The sequence below is a fragment of the Myotis nattereri genome (assembly GCF_964212035.1).
Source record: "Myotis nattereri genome assembly, chromosome: 8".
Lineage (NCBI taxonomy): Eukaryota > Metazoa > Chordata > Mammalia > Chiroptera > Vespertilionidae > Myotis > Myotis nattereri.
This window is the reverse complement of record NC_138083.1, coordinates 61,671,951-61,689,203: the sequence shown is the minus strand read 5'-3', so window position 1 is coordinate 61,689,203 and position 17,253 is coordinate 61,671,951. Positions and strand designations below refer to the sequence as shown.

Below are 17,253 nucleotides of genomic sequence, written 5' to 3'. Positions count from 1 at the left end.
AAGTAGATAGCTGGGGAGGACTACTGCACGCAGGGGAAAAATGAGGGCAAAAGATTGAAGGTAGGAGCATGGCTGTTGTGTCCAAAGAACAGGGAGGTCAGGGTGACTGGGGTGGAATGAGGCAGAAAGCGAGGGGCCTGACATTTAAGGACTGGTAAGTAGACACGGAAATATAAGTGATGAGGTATTAGAAGAACATTCAAGCTTTATCACATGATCCTATATAATAAAAGGCTAATATGCAAATTGTCCCCTTGGGAGTTCGCCCGACAGGGAGTTTGACCACTCGCTGTGATGTGCGCTGACCACCAGGGGGTGGCACGGAATGAAGGCAGCCAGAGGAAGGAAGGCCCTGATCGGCCCTGATCGCTGGCCAGGCCTAGGGACCCTACCCGTGCATGAATTTTGTGCACTGGGCCTCTAGTATCAATATAATCAAAGATTATCATAATAGCATAGGAAGAGACAAAGAGGACCATGCAAATCTAAAGTTGAGAACTTAAATATGACAATATGGCATTTCAATCCCATGAGAAAAGAACGGTTTACTTAATAATTAGAGCCGTCTAACTGGTTGTTTATCTGGAAAAAAGCTAGATGTTTCCCCCGGCCACACTCCACACCCTATCAGTGGTAATTTAGATGGATTCAACAAAGAGCTAAAAATCAGGGTAATGGCTGAATAATCTGACCTGTGTGAAGAACTTCTCAAATTAAAAAGCTTGGAAAAGGAGAGGAAAATGGGAACATTTTTGGGAACATATTTGATTATCTAAAAATGAAACATCCTTATGCCCAAAGAACAGTGACTGCCAGGAATATGTACAAATATTGAAGAAAAATGCAAATAGCTAATAAACATTGGCAAAGAACCCCAACTTCAGGAAAAGTCATTAGAATACCATTTTCACCCCATACTGGACACATTAGGTTGTAAATGTCCAAGGCAGGTGGAATTGTGGGGAGGGCCACGTAAGGGACACTGGTGGAAGTGTGAACTGCTACAATTGGGAGGAATGTTATCTAGTCAGTTCCATGTGAAAAACAAACTTACTCTTTACTCATATTTGAGAATTGTTTAAAAATAAAAGTTATAATAGACAGCATACATAGAGAAGGCTATTTATTCTAGTTTGTTTTTAGGGAGAAAAGTGGTGAAAATCTGAATGTCCATATAATAAGAGGCTGGGTAAACAGATCATAACATAGTCATACTTTACAGGAGAACAATAGTCAACTATTAAAAACATAATGCCTTAGATTTATTTTTAAGGCTTGAAGGGGAATTCTGAGCTCTTTTTGACACAAAAGAACATTTGTGAACTGAGGACAATGCACAGAAGTTGATCAAATATCCTCACTTCCTTTTCAAATGTCATCAATCCAATAAGTCACTGCTCTTCACATGGAAAGGGGTGAGAAGTGACAAAAACTGTCTCCTTGACCAAACTCTACCCAGGGTCCTCCGAGCCCTTTCTCAGCTAGGCCTCAATCTTGATCTATAAAGACTTAAACAAAACATTAACATCATTTCTAACAGCTCAGTGTCACATTCCTAGGTGACCCTAGTTTCTCTGAAAGTGCCTGTCTGAAGAAACTTCAGGCTGGCCAAAGAATTGACTGTTCCAGCAAACAGGGCCCTGTCTCCCTGTCTCCCAGCCTCCCGGGGACGCAAAAGCCTATTTCAGTCAGCGCCAGTTAGCAAACTCAGATGCATTTCACAGGCACCAACACACCCTTCCAGCTTCCCTGACTGTGGAGTCCCTGTTTGCTGCCCTCCCTTCTCCATCATTCTCTCGTTAAAATGCCCAGTCACTTCTACACAACTTGGAATGGAACTCAGCTCCGTCACCTGTCAGTAGTTATTGAGTAAAATCTCCTTTCACCACTTTAACGTCCGGCAGTGTTTACCTTTGATAATGCACACATATGCTGCTTGTATCTTACAAAACTTGGAACTTTATGTGGAAACAATTGTTGGCTAGTTCTGTATTTTTTGAGGCACTAATTATATCTAGGAAGCAATTCTCATGCTCTGATATATCTGATTTGCACTTGAATTCCAGGAGTCACTTTATTTATACAAACTCTAGGATACAGATCTTATCGTATTAGACGTATGGATTAACCAAAACAGATGATAAGTTTAGGAAATCGTTCTCAATAGTACCTCAGAGCTGGCTAGGTCATTAAATCATAAATAGAAATATCTTAATATAAAATAAATAGCCTAGACATATTTATAAAATTATCTAGAAAATCTTAAAGAGAATTTGTAGCATGTACAGCTTTTAATTTTCTTCCCCAGTTTTATATTACATGCAATTAATCACAAAATAAAAGGAATGAAGTAGAAACCAGAAGCATTTCCAGTTTCTAGAATTTTCTCTGTGTGCACTTGAGTGTAGGATTTTTGAGGTAGACAGAATTTTTATTCCAAGTATATATTCTGCTCCCTTTCATCATCTTCTAAATCTAGTGGTTTAGTAAAGCAGTTTTTAAACCTGTGGGTTATAACCCATTGGTGGGGAATTAATCAAATTCGTTAGTGGCTAGAATTACAAAAATGAATTAGAATAAAATGGAATGAGATAGAACAATATTCATCTATTCAGGGAATAGCACTGCTACTAGAGTGTCTAAAGCTTTTTCTTCAGTTAAATTTACATGTGTGTCTGTGTGTGTGTGTGTGGGGGGTGAGTTGGGTGTTGAGGTATTCTTACTGTTGCTTGAGGACAAAATAGTTTAAGAAACACTCCCCAATGCAATGACAGGACTGCTTACCAAACTCGCTAGCATTCTGCAGTCTGAGTTGCCTTCATTCAGTGAATTAAATCAGCCAGTATTTATGAACACTTTTTGTTTTATCCAGCAGTCTTCTTGTGCTGAGGTCAGCTCACCAAGGTGCTTGTTTTCTTTGGTATTAGACAAGAAAGGGAGATTCCACCTATACCAAGGCAAACTTAACCAGCAGGTACTGCATTTTGAGCCAAAAGGAACTACAGAGTTCTCACTATCTTATCAAAGTTTCCTAGTGTACTAGTAAGTATAGCCTCAAATAGAATTTGTAGGAGCATGATGTCAGCACAATTAAAGCAAGAAGTAGCTGAAGGCACTTTTGAATGTATCCATCAGGTATCTCCTATTTGCTTCTAGGAGGGACTGTGTTGATCTAGTAAATAAAACTACAAATGTTCAATGGGTCAAATATTCAGACCTGTCCCACTGACCATGTATAAGCTGCTGGACACAATGAGATAGGTTTTGAAATATATGTTTCCCCCCCTCCATTAGCTACATAACTGTTGTCTTTTCTTAACTGCCATATGATAAATATAATAGTAATTTTTCATTCATAAGAGCATGTGTACGTGTATGTTTTCATGCTACTAATGCAAATATGCTTGATATCAGGAGACTGGGAAACCACAGAGTAAAACTCTTTATAAGAATATGAAGCTCTATACCTGGCACACAGAAGGTGCTCAATAAATGTCAAATCAGTGATTGAATGAATTAAGTGCCATGCTTGCAGTATGACTCATGAATAAATCTATTAAAAAAGAGAGTGTTACTGCTATCAAAGTTGATGGCTGATGCAAATGGAAAATGCAAAAGAAATATTACCTGAGTTTGAATTTATCTGGTTAAGATTAACCATCATTAAAACCAGCAGTAAATACTGAAAAAAAGAACGCGTCATTTTTTACTGGTTTTTAAGACTTATTCTAACACTCTATCATTTTAATCCCTAATAAACCAAAGTAAATGAGGGAGATTATCTGCAGCCTGTACAGGATTGGCAGCCATATATTCAGTTATGTATGTGTCCTTCACAGACTAGTTCCAAAATAACAACCCACCCTGGACCCAAAAGCCTTATGAAGGAGGCTGATTTATGAGGTATCTTCTTAATCATGCAAGTTTTAGAGAAAAACGCTCTATTCAGAAGTTTCACTTACATCACGTCTCATAAACAGCATGTTTAATTTGAAGGTAGCTGATTATAGGTAAGTCCTGAGAAAGGGGCTATTTAGCTATGTATCCCATAGCACTCATTTTATGATAGTGAGGACAACCCATTTTTAATGACTGGCTGGGAAGACTGGTGCCAGCTCAGACATCATGGGCTCAGACTTGCTGAAGGACCCGGATTCCCTTCAAGGTGAACACCTAACTCTACCCAGCAGGCCATGGGCCTATCCTGGAATGTAAAGGGCTTAAAGGGGAGGACTTAGGTGAGAAAGACACTATCGCTTAAGTGCTTCCTCTGGGAAGAACACTTCAGAAGTTAAGGATAAGAAAGAATCTGTAACAAGCAGAACTTCAATCAATAAAAGAAATATGCTTAAAAGAAACTTGAAAGCAGGGGAAGCAGAACTGTTAATAATAAGTTTATAGCCTGGAGGCCTGACACAGAGGACAGAAAATATGTAGAGAATTCCAGCAGAGAAAGAAGTGGAGTTATCCTATATTTCTTTACTTTATAAAGATTAGTCTATAATTTTCCTGAGTCTCACTTACATTACTTTTCAAAGTAATAAGCTCACAGAACCTAAACATTTATGAATTTTTGCCATGAGTTAAGCTTTACTCCCCGCCCCCCAAATGTCAGGATATATTCCTTAGTTTCATACATACAAAACAATTTCTGGAGTAGAAATTTTATGGAAGCAGTTGTGTTTTTATTACTCAGCCTTAATCATGCCTATACTACATGCAACAAACTATGACATCAATGATCCTTTGGAACCCAGGATTTGAGTCCTGCCCTTGTAATTATGTTAGAAATCTTGACAATGGCTTGCTTTTGTTGCAGGACAAAAGTTTGTCTTCTGGGATTTTCTGACCACTCACCTTCAGTCTGGAGTAATTTACTGGAGTTCTTTCCTGTATGAGTTTCTATCGATGGCCACATGCCTTTAGAGGCAGCATGAATGGGCACACTGATTTCTCTTGGTATAAAGAAGCACACAGTTCAACTCCATGACTCTAAGCCATTTGTTTTCTTAAAAACTTCCCTAAATTATTCCACGCATTTGACTTGCAGATGCACCACTGCTTTATACAAATACTTAGCTTTGGAACAAGGATCTAAAAGGAATGCAACCAGCTCTGCTCCAGTTGTATGTACACGATGAGCTATTTGCACAGCATTGCCCCAAACAACTTTGAGTGGTTTCAATTCATAACACTGGCAGAAAGCCCGTGTATTGCTAATTGTGTGTACAAACTAGACCCTACAATGTGAAAAATGAACCTCTCTCATTCTCAAACCACAACACCTTTTCAGCTTAATTTGGATTACTGTGGATCCATTTTTATGGATTTTGTTTGAAATCCTGTTTGATGTCATTGCTATTGCAAGTCCAGCAAATTTCATTTCTATATAACATTAGGCTAGAGAGGAACATACCAACAGACAAACACACAATGGAGACATGCAGTGGAGTTGTGCTTAATGCATGGATATAATGTGCACAGAGAAGAGGCCAAGCACATCACTTCATTTAATGCGGGCACAGGTTTGTACCAAGAGTTTGAAACATTGTAAACAAGCCTTAAGCAAAGGAGGAAATGTAGAGGGGAGACGAAGCTGAGAAAAATGAGCAGGAAATGGGCAAGATGACTCATCTATACTTGAACATCTGACCTGTCAGCTGGTCCTCGCCTGCGGCAGGGGCGATGCGAATGTAAGGTGTTGTAAGCTGAGTCACGATTATCGCAGCTATGGCAAAGGAAGATCCCCAGGTCAGCATGCATGAGGGAAGAAAAAGCCAGACTGAAGCTAGGCTAGCAAGGAGAATCTCGATCAGTACATCACATTGTCTCAACTTTGTTCCAACAACAAAAAGAGAAGGAAAGAAAAGAAAAAACAAACAAAACAAAAACAACTCACAGCAAGGTGTTGAATTTTCTGAATTTTTTTCCCTTAAATAAGCTTTAGCCAGGCAGTTAGATTTCTAAGTATGACACAGTTGTAAACTTTAGCTGAGATTTTGGATAGATCAACTGAATAAATAAGTGCAAACAAACACATTGGTCCCAAGTAAGGCTCTAGACTGGACAATTATTTCCAACTGCTATTGAGTATGATGTATAAAGATTCATTGCTAATTCTGAGGCTCTAAATTTTAGGCTTTTAGAATTTATTAGATTATTTAAAATTCTGCTGCTAAGTCACAATATTTTCTCTTCTTGCTAAAATCACCTTTGTGAAGAACATTATCCTCTTTCACTAAAAAAAAAAAAAAAAAATTAAGTAGAGAAACCTCTCTGATGACTAAATTTCAAGTAGAGCATCTCTATTTAGGAGTCTCATTATTCACATTAAGGGAATGAAAAAAAAATGCACCTCACAGCATTGGTGAGAAAAATAAAAACTAACCACTGCCTTTGCTATAGTTGTCATGGTTAACATGTGACCAAAGAAATCATTCAGATTCCTTAAGTGGACCAGGCAGACTTCTGGTTTGCCTGTAGAGCTCAATAGTTGTGTTTAAATGGTTAACAGTTATGACACACAGATATTAAAAAAATAAGAAATTAAAACATCAGTTCTAACATGATACAGCTGGAAAATGATGCAAAGAAAAAAATACTGAAAAATTAAGGACAGGCTTTACATGAAAGATTACTAATTTACATGGAACAGTCTGGGTGCTATTAGAAATGTGGCAGCGAGTAAGGAAAATAGATCATCTACCATCTGCAGACAATTAAACCCAAAACTGCTGCTGCATAATATTTTGAAATATCCCTCTGCATCGTTCAAACAGTGCTGCTCCTTATAACTAGACAACTGCCATAACTGGGTTTAAAAGTAGTATAATCGGCTCTCACGCATTATTAATGAAAACTTTCTAATCTTGCTAAGTGAGATGAATAGACTAACAGTTTGGTCAAAGAATAGAGAACTCCCAGGGTATTACAAAGACAATTTTCTTGATATGACATAGTATGCAATTTTGCAAGCTGATAGAATAAATTGTGAACAGTAAAACGCTATTTTTCAGACTTGTTACAAAGTTGGTACCAATTTCAAATTTATAAATATAATATTTGTTTGGTCATAGACTACTGTTGTTCAACCAACATTCCTATATGGTATTTCATTACCTACAGGAAAATCGCACCTACCCTATTTTTGAGAAAAATTATATTGCCTTATACAAAAACAAAGCAACTCTACAATACTGATAAAAGTAAACAATATGAACAAAACGTTATTTGAAAATGGCTATGCTGGGCAGCCATGTCTTCACCACTGAAAGGAAAGCTAACTGTAATCTGAGGCTCAAAACTCCCAAGGGAAAAAGTACCTTACAGAACAGATATCTTAAGAATTTTTATATGATCTTCCTAATCTGTGTTGTAAAGGGTTCAATTGTTATTATTATTTTTACTTACAGGGAAAACTGGATTATGTTAGAAATTATTTAAAAATAGTGGTCAGCTAGCCACTGCCTGCTTTTGCAAATAAAGTTTTATTGAACACAGTCATGTTTATTTGTTTACGCACTGCAGACAGCTGCTCTTGCATAGCAGTGGCAGAGCTGAGCAGTTGTGAAAGAGACCATCTAGCTCACCAAGCCTCAAATATTTACCATGTGCCTTTTACATAAAAATCAATTGTCCTCTTAGAATGTCAATAAGAACATATCAAGAAGACAATCACTAAATTCGGTAAAATAAAGTCAGGAGATTTCCCATTCGTAGGCGTTGAAGATACTTCTGGTGCTGATTAATTTAGGGTCTCCCTTAAATACAAGGTAAGAATGGACGAGTAAAAAATAGACTCAGTGTATCAGACCTCCAAAGTGTCATTTCAGTCGCATTTTGTGGGATCTTCTGGAATTTGATGAACCGGTATTTGCTCACCTGTGTTTTACATGACTCTAATGTTCCTTTAAAAACGAATCTGGGTCAAATAAATTTGGGCAAAATATAAGACAGAATAAAGTTAAACAGGTGTTTTTCCTTAGAAACTTTTCAGGGGCCCTAATGCACTGATGACGTACATTATGAAGACTATTTCAAATCAAGAAAAGAAAATATTGTCTCTAGAAGATGCTGAACGACAAATCTATGTCATATTTATGTTTCTATTTCTAAATCCATAGCTCAATGATAGCAGATTAGCATATGTAAGTAGTCTTACTATGTAATTTGTTTTCTCCTGCATTGAATATGAGTAATTAAGAAGAATCTTAATTAGCTTTACATCTCTACAGACATTCTTTTCAGTTCTCTTGTCAGAGTACTTTCATTCTGTAGCATTGTGGCCTAGAAAGGACGGTATTTCTTTGAACAAAACTGTGAACAGAAAAACAGTCTACAGAAACTTCTCAAAGAGCCTGGTGATTAAAATAAGAAACATTCAAATTTCTGAATATAGTTAGAAATTATATCAGGACAATGGAAATCCTTCAAAGTTTCCTGAAGGTCTTCCAGCAAAGCATATGCACATTCCAGTACAAATGTAAATTAAATAAAATATTAAACTTAAAAAGAGTGAAGGAATTTTGCACAGAAAATTCACTTTAAAATATGACATTAGAATCATGATTTGTTTTCTTTTTGTTTAAGATTTATGGTCTGACTATTATAATACTTTTGGAAAGAATTTTGCATATGTTCTCATGCAGTTTTTGTTTTGATTTCTAACTACAATGCTGTTAGACAAATCTTAGCAATGGAAGAGATAACATATACAACCCCACTCCCCATATACTAAAAACAAAAACAAACAAAAATCCTCAACACCTTTATGAACTAAAAATCCTCCAAATTTAAAAAGTGACGTATTTATGTATCTGTACTTGGAAGTCTCAGATTATAATTCACTTAACATATTAAGCACCCAGGTAATTTTTAAAATAAATGTATAAAAAGAAAACTCCCAAACACTATACTGTCAAGGAGAAACACAGCTGGCACCATGCTATGGAAAATATTATTGTGTTGAAGATTAATGAAAAGTATACATTTTAACTGATTGTTATATCAATTAGAGTGAATATACCACACTTAATATAAGAAATCTAATTTTCTAACGAGATGGATTTTGATTTTTAAATGTATTTTGTCAATTTAGAATTCATCACCGACAAAGTCTTACGAAACTAGCATTAAAACCATTTCAAACCTACCAGTTACCGTAAGGCAGCTATAAGGTATGTAAGAGTGAAAGGAAACACGTATACTCATTGCTAAGACACACAGTTGGACCAAATGGTCTGGAAAAGAATCCAACTATAAAAATGTGAATGTGTTTAAAAATAAAAATAAAAATTAGGAGAAATAGGAAAAGAAAAAGAAAAATTAGGAGAAAAGCTACTGTTTACTGTTCAGATAAAAAATAATCCTATAACTGGGTAGACAACATCCAAGCATCATGTATATTCTGTGGTTTGGTGTCTTTATCTTTTAATTCAAGAGACAGAATACTGTCATGAGTTTGCCTATAGTAGACAAACAAAATACAGTAACATATGTCTATGAGGATTCTAGATGTATAAATTAAAGGAGGATACATAAAAATATAGGCAATCTCCCATACATGAAGATATAAAATAATATACCTTAGGTTTTTTCCTGTGCCTATTTTTCATGAGGCTTTATATTTGAGATGATTAGTGTCAAAATACACCCTTGGTATATGATTAAAATAAGCAAAACATGAAATTTATAAATAGTATGAAATATATCTTTAAGAGACATACTCATACTTGAAATTATACATTAGTTCCCTGTGAAGAAATACCCACCTCCATACATTTAATATAAAGATACTTGTCAATAGTTGTTTCATGAGAACATTGAATTCTATAAATTCAAAACATTGCTTAGGAAAATGGTTTAATATCTAAAAATTTAATTAAGCCACCACACTGTCAGCAATATGTGGCAAAAAATAGGTATTTGAACTGTTTTAAATTTCAAACATCTTTATTATATGGTGCCAATAAAGTTATTAGACCTGACTATTTCTCTGTTATGACTAAGTAGTCAAGATGGAAATGCTTCCCACACTGCAAAAAGAATTTTTAGTGTGAATAAGGAAAAATGATGTGATTATGAAGGTGGTAAAACATTAAATTGTGCTGGAAAGGGAGGTTGCTGCACCTGTACATGTAGAAATTAATAAAATAAAATAGTACCAAATAGTGTAGTTCTGCCTGGAAGGAGAATATCTCCCAAGGTTTCCTCCTGTATTATGATTTTATGACTAGAAATGACAATGTTATGTAATGAATATTAAAATTTGTTTCCCTCCAACACCTAAACAGATTATTTGGATAGAGTTTGTTGCTGTGTAAATTTTTGCAAGTGGCTCAGAAAATCTGAGACGGGACTATTTAGTCAATCAGGTCATCTGACTGCCTAATCATCCTTTGGTGAATTGAAAAGCAAATTACAATATTGATTAAATCTAACTGATGGAAGAAAATGCTCCAAAATCACTGTCTAATTCAATCTATTGTGAAAATAGCAATCCTCAGATTTCTATATTTACTAGTGTGCTCTTTATATAATTATTTAAATATGTAGATTAACATGCCAGATATTTCATTGTTTTCAGAGTAAACTAATTGGTCAGTGACTTAATTTAATATAAAGAGGAGGACAGATACTTATACAATGCAAGTCTATAACTGGCGAGAGGATCTGCTGGGTGAAAGCCATGAGCTACAGTGGAACATCAGGGGTAGGAGTTCAAACACTTGGGATCAAGCCCATAACCATTGGTTATTAGCTGAGTGACCTTGGTACGTCAACTTGTCTCCCAAAATATACATTTTCTTATCTTAAAAAAATAGCAATATCTGTGTCCTTTTCACAGTAATGTTAAAGAAATAAAGGAGAGCACATGTATTAAAGTGATTTTCAGCTCTGATGTTAAACATAAGGCATTATAAGTTAGGCACTCTGGAAATTGATTTACTTTTTGAGACCTCAACGATGTAGAATTCAATAAAGCAATTTGAGCATGGGCAATGACCTGGAGGTCTAAGATCATCAATACCCCATTCATGGGCCCTATCATACTGTAATAATTAATAATTAATAGCATATTATAGTTTACAAGACTCATCAATATCTTTAATTTCATTAATTGCTAATTTATTCCTATAAACAAAGGCACTAATCACATACAACATATGAAAAATTTAGTATTTATAAATCAATATAGATTCTTAGAAATAAAACTATGAACCCATGAGGACAAAGAAAATATAAATGGGGTGAGTACCTCACACAATGCCTGGCACATAATATGAAACTATGAAATATTTGTCAAGCAAGCTGAATAAAAAGTCATGTCTCTTCATAAATAAGAATTCAATGAGAATTTTGAAAATGCAGGTGGACATCCATAATATACTTAAACTATGTTGCCTGACAGTTAAACAATGAAAACAAGATATTTTTATCCAACAGAACTCAACTGACTACTACCTATGATCTGAGTAAATCTAGTGCCACAGATCCAGTGACGCCTTCTTGCCGTCTTATCTAAATTAAACATACAGAACGAGCTCATTGTCACATGGTTACTCTAATGTCTAAAGGGGTGTATTTAACTCCAAGTGTTAATTTATAATGCCTCATTTTAATGCAGCATTTTACATTTCGCAAATTTTGTTGTCATACATTGCCACATGTGATGGTTAAAATCCCACTGCAAGGTGGACACAAGGACATAACAGCTCCGACACACACACAACTGGGCTTTCTTGTTTAGCAGGTGCCATGTGGTGAGCTTGGTGGTTGGCTCTAGGCATTTCTACAGCTCATCCTTGATCACATTTTCCAGGATTGGAACCAGGCATGGGAAACAGAAGTTCCACAATAACATCACTTGGTTACTGGGTTCAAGGAGACACACATCATCAGAAAACAAACAAACAAAAATCCCATGCAGACTCTATAGAACTACTATAACTAGATAATTCTTTAAAAATGACAGGCAGTATTTTACTACTTTGTGTATGAAGAGTCACTAGATATAGTAGTGCTACATGTGGTACTATGGTTTAAGAAGTATACTGAGATCAGATAAAATTTTATTTTAAGTTTTAAAAGATAACCATTGAAAACTGCTTGGACCACTTATTTTAAGAAGCATTTTAATGTTAATGTTAACTGCCAGTCAATATTAACTGCCATTAGTTCCTAATACATACCTACATGCACACACACATGCACACATTTCAATGAATTTAATATTTCAAGAAGTTTTGAAATACCCTCTAAAATCTTAAAAGAAATACATTAGGAGAGCATTCCATAATTTCAACCTACCTTTTGTGGCCACTCGAACACAGTCTATTTTGGTTTCCTGTGTCAAATAAAGAGGGGGGGGGGGAATCACTATTCATGTTTTATTTAAAACAAATGCAAGTATCTGCAGTTCTATGTAAAAACTGTTAATGAAAGGTCTCATTAGTCCTAGAGTAGCGTTAATCACATGATGGTCACTCCTTGAACCAAGCTCAGATACACCTTCTGGCTCCGGCCCAGATGGGGTGGGCATTTCTGGAGCAGATAAGGAGCAAGGAGCCAACTCAAAAATGTCTGCCTGGTGGCCCCTGGCCTCCTCCTGCAGACCCTCACTTGCTCCCTGTGCAAGCCCTGCTGGCGATCTCTGTCCCAGATGTCCTCTGTCTTCACAGGCAAGGTCAAGTCAGGGAGGACACCCAGACCCTTGCTGTGCAGGAGGCAAACCACCCACCGTCACATCTGGGAAACCTGCCTTCTAGGAGACTGTACTACCTTATCAGAGTTCTGCACTGGTCTGAATAGGAAAGGGAAACTTTTCAAAACAACTCGATAGATAGATTTTATTTTGTTAACATCTCATCTTTTTAAAGCTGTTTTCTCTTTGGAAAAAAAGGTACCTAATTTAGTCACAGTTATAGGAAGCATAAACTCTTGTGGATTTGAAGAAACGGGACAGAATACGCTGAAAAGACAGATGCTGTGAATCTCACAAGAGTTTAAATGAGTTGAATGTATGTGTTGTAGCTATACTATTTTCCTGTAAAATAGTAAGCTAAGCAAAATTACTAGCCAACTTTTCATAATAAGTAAAATCTGAAAATAAAAACCATCATGTTGACAATATATTCTTTTTTACCAAAACAAATATGAATATATTCATTTCTTCCCATACACATTTGTAGGTGAAAATAACTTTAAAAAGTAGAAAAAAAACCCACATTTGTTTCAGTCAAAACACACAAAAGCATAACTATTCCTTACTACTTTCTTACTTAATCTATGTTCACATTCATAACCCTAAATAGCCTAAGTGAACAGCCATCTATATAACTTACCCCATTGGCTCTGCTAGCAGCTTGGAAATAAATTCTGTAGCTTTTATGGGGGAGAAGAGGAGTGTTCCAGTATCCATTGTATGTCTTGTTATCACCAATAGTAAAAGGCTGAGCTGCTTGCAGGCTGTTTGCTGGGAATTCTGCAGCAAAGTAGTACTGTGAGTTCAGGATAGAGGCGTTCTGGAAGTGAATTGGCACTGGGTAGCACTTTAAGATTTCTGTTGTCTTTTTAGTTCTTCGAGAACGTTCTTCCTCAACAACTATTTGGTAGACACTAAAAAAGGAGAGAATTATCAGTGATATTTTATAATAACTGAGCTTATGCCCTTTGCCTCTGATTGTGCGGACCCACAGGATATCCAAAATAAACAATATATAGGATATAGTCAATAATAAGTGCTTAATACATAATGGACACTCACACAACACTTGCTCAATGAGAAAGGGAAAGTGCTTAATCTTTCACACAACTCTCTCATCCCAAATAATACAATCTATTGAGGGAAACAAAATTCACATAATTACTGAAGCTTTACATATCAATCTCTGCTGTTTATGGGAGCTGGACACTAAAATACTACTTTTCTTACATGTGATCGAAGATGAATGTGTAGACCAAGCATGTCAAACTCAAAGGCTAACACCAGCCAAATAAATGAGGCATGTGACCCACGGACCATGAGTTTGACATGCTTGGTGTAGAAAATTAATCCAGTTTACCTAATAAACAGAATTATATTAATTGTAAGTTTATTTTTAAAGGCAATGTATTATTTTCATCAATGACACTTGTATGAATTCATGTGAAGTTTTAACAAGTCACAAAGTATAATGTGTAATGACTCATGTTAACTAAGGTTTGACTTCAATATTTTCTTATATTCCTTTGCCCTTCCCCATATTCAGGCAGAGGAAAGAGATGGCACAAGAAAATCAGATAAAAGGACTGGAATTTCAAATGCCAAGGCCTTGGAGTTATAAGCAGTTTCTAAGAGTAAGTGATGAACAGGGCTACTTGAATTATATATAACGGTAAGATGGGAATGATCATCCTTCGAAGATGCCTGCAAGGATAGATACCTCACGAAGGAGTGGATTTCCCACCTTCCCTTCCCTGCCCCTCCAGTGTCTTTGAATTTTGAAGTAACCTGAAGAGAATGGAAAAAAGCTGGAAAGGGCAAACTTAATAAGATATATACATTTACTAGAATGATGAATAATTGTGCGTTTTGTTGAAAAAAAGTTTCTAATACTGAGAAAAACTAAACCTTGATAACAGCTTTCAAAAATTGAATCCAATAAGCCAGTCAGAGAAAGACAAATACCACATGACCTCACTTATATGTGGAATCTAATGAACAAAATAAACTGACAAACAAAATAGATCCAGAGACATGGAAGGATGCAATAGACTGATGAATCTCAGAGGGAAGAGGGGAAGGGGCAAGAGATCAACCAAGGAACTTGTATGCATGGACACAGATAATAGTGTGGTGAAGGTATGGCTGGAGAGGGGGCTGGAGTGGAGTGAAGGAGGTTAATGGGGGGGAAAAAGCGGAACATCTGTTAATACTTTCAAAAATACAAATAAATTAAAACCAAACCAACCAACCAACCAAACAAACAAACAAACAAAAAAACAATCCAAACTCAATTCAAGTCCTTCTGGCAAAAAGATGTATCTTTTTCTTACCATACCAGAGAAGCACTGTTTCTCCATTGAACAATGCTGTAATGCTGGAGTTGCTCAGTATTGAGAACTTATTAATGCCTACCATGCCCACAGGCCTGGGGAAGGCCTAGAGAGGTCCCTCTTTGGGCTCTCCTCCCTGTGAACTCTGAATTTGGATTCAGTGAAATTACCTGTTTCTGGAGTACAACCACATAGCGCACTAGTGTAATGCAATGTAGCTGCCCTTCAGTTTATAATTCTGTCTAAACAAAAATCAATTGTTGTAGATGTAGAACATCAAAATGATTGCTCAGAACACAGATAGTCCAGCATGTTTACAGTGTAATGATACAGTGAATTCTGAGCAGTGATGTAAACTTAAAAAAAAAAAAGTAATATAACTCTCACTTCCTAACATCAGAGACTTTTGGTTATATAACACTAGAGGCCCGGTGCATGAAATTCGTGCATGGTGTGTGTGGGGGGGGGGTCCCCTCAGCCCAGCCTACACCTTTTCCAATCTGGGACCCCTCGGGGGATGTCTGACTGCCGGTCCCAGGGATCAGGCCTAAACTGGCAGTCAGACATCCCTCTCACAATCCAGGACCGCTGGATCCTAACTTCTCACCTGCCTGCCTGCCTGATCGCCCCTAACTGTCCCCCCTGCCAGCCTGATCACCCCTAACCACCTCTGCCTGCCGGCCTGGTCACCTCTTACTGCCCCCCCCCCCCCCGCCAGCCTTGTTGCCCCCAACTGCCACCCTCTTCAAGCCTGTTCACCCTAACTGCCCTCCCCCCCCCACCCCCCCCGCCGGCCTCGTCACCAGACGCAGCCTGATGTTCAGTCGTTTGGTCGTCCCTCACTAACCCCCCTGCTGGCCTTGTTGCCCCATGCAGCTTGCTATTTGGTCATTACTGTGACAGAGTCCCAGACAATTTGCACATTCCTCTATTATTAGTATAGATGCTCTACAAATCTGGTAGAATTCTAACTGAATGATGTATCCAACACAAAAGGAACACAATAGAGGTAAAGTAGACTTTCATTTCTTACCCCTTCTCCCTGACTTCTTACAGCTACAGTCAGATGTGGCTACTTTATATCTGCAGCTTAGCCAGTGGCTCAGTTAGCTGGTATGTCGTCCCATGCCAAAAAGGTTGCGGGTTTGATTCCTGATAAGAGCACATACCTAGTTTGCAGGTTTGATCACCAATCAGGGAGAAAATGGGAGGCAACTGATCAATATTCCTCCTTCCCTCCTTCTCTCCCTTTCTCTCTAAAAACAATAAAACATACCCTCAGGTGAGGATTTAAAAAATATATCTATATCTATATCTAATCTATATTTGCAAATTATTTAAAATTTCTCCCATCAAGAATTGGGTTGGCCAACCTTAATTACTACATTCAGCCAACAGAGTATAACAGAGGGACAATGTGTAAATCTCAAGGCTTTGGTCAGAGAAGGCCAGGAGTCTTCAGTCTGGTTTCCCAGGGAAGCTAGCTGGGAAAAAAAGCCAGGCACCATGTAGGTGGTCCAATGACACTGGACCTCCCACCCCAGGGAGGCCATAGGCAGGTACTCTGCGTGGCAGTCTGGAATAGTTCTCAGGCAACAGTCAGCATCACCAACAGCCATGTATGTGTGCCATCTTGGAAGGCCACACCACTGAGCCTTCAGACGATAGCAGACCATTAGGGACCCCAAGTAGGAACTTCCCAGTCAAGCTTTTCCTGGCCCCCAAATCATGAAAAAATAGAAAGGTTGCTTATAGCTATGAAGTTTTGGTGTAGTTGATTATTCAACAAAAATTAACAAGAGTATCAGATCACAGAATATCAAAAGTAAAGAGTCAAGGCCAAAGCAAAAGACCATAGCTTCATCACAGGTGACAGCTGGCCCAGAAAGAAGTTATGCCAAAAAATACAAACAGCAGTGAGAAAGTGTGACTTTTCTCTTAAAATGCACTTAATAGGGGTGGGAGACTATGGCATATACATCAATCTAGGCTCTAACCCTAATTCTTCCAACAACTGAGGTTTTAAATTAATTTGTTTGGGTCTTATTTTTTTCCTATGAAATGAGATAATTAGATGGATTTCTATGGCACATTTTATATTTTTTTATTCATAATTTTTATGCAGCATATAAAAATTATTACCACAAAAAGGATATATTAAAGGAATCAATTGCTTTGCAAAGGGATTCTCCATTAAATAAAATAATTGACAGTATT

General features: G+C 37.1%; 1 protein-coding gene across 1 annotated transcript in view; it reads right to left on the bottom strand.

The window, feature by feature from the left end:
- PTPRM (protein tyrosine phosphatase receptor type M) overlaps positions 1 to 17,253 on the bottom strand; it is a 482,851-nt gene that overhangs the window by 216,484 nt on the left and 249,114 nt on the right. The window contains exons 11-13 of the mRNA XM_081097861.1: positions 13,344 to 13,617; positions 12,310 to 12,346; positions 5,654 to 5,728 (exon numbers count right to left, since the gene is read on the bottom strand). Of these exons, the coding sequence (XP_080953987.1) occupies positions 5,654 to 5,728; positions 12,310 to 12,346; positions 13,344 to 13,617 (386 nt within the window). The remainder of the gene's footprint in view (positions 1 to 5,653; positions 5,729 to 12,309; positions 12,347 to 13,343; positions 13,618 to 17,253) is intronic.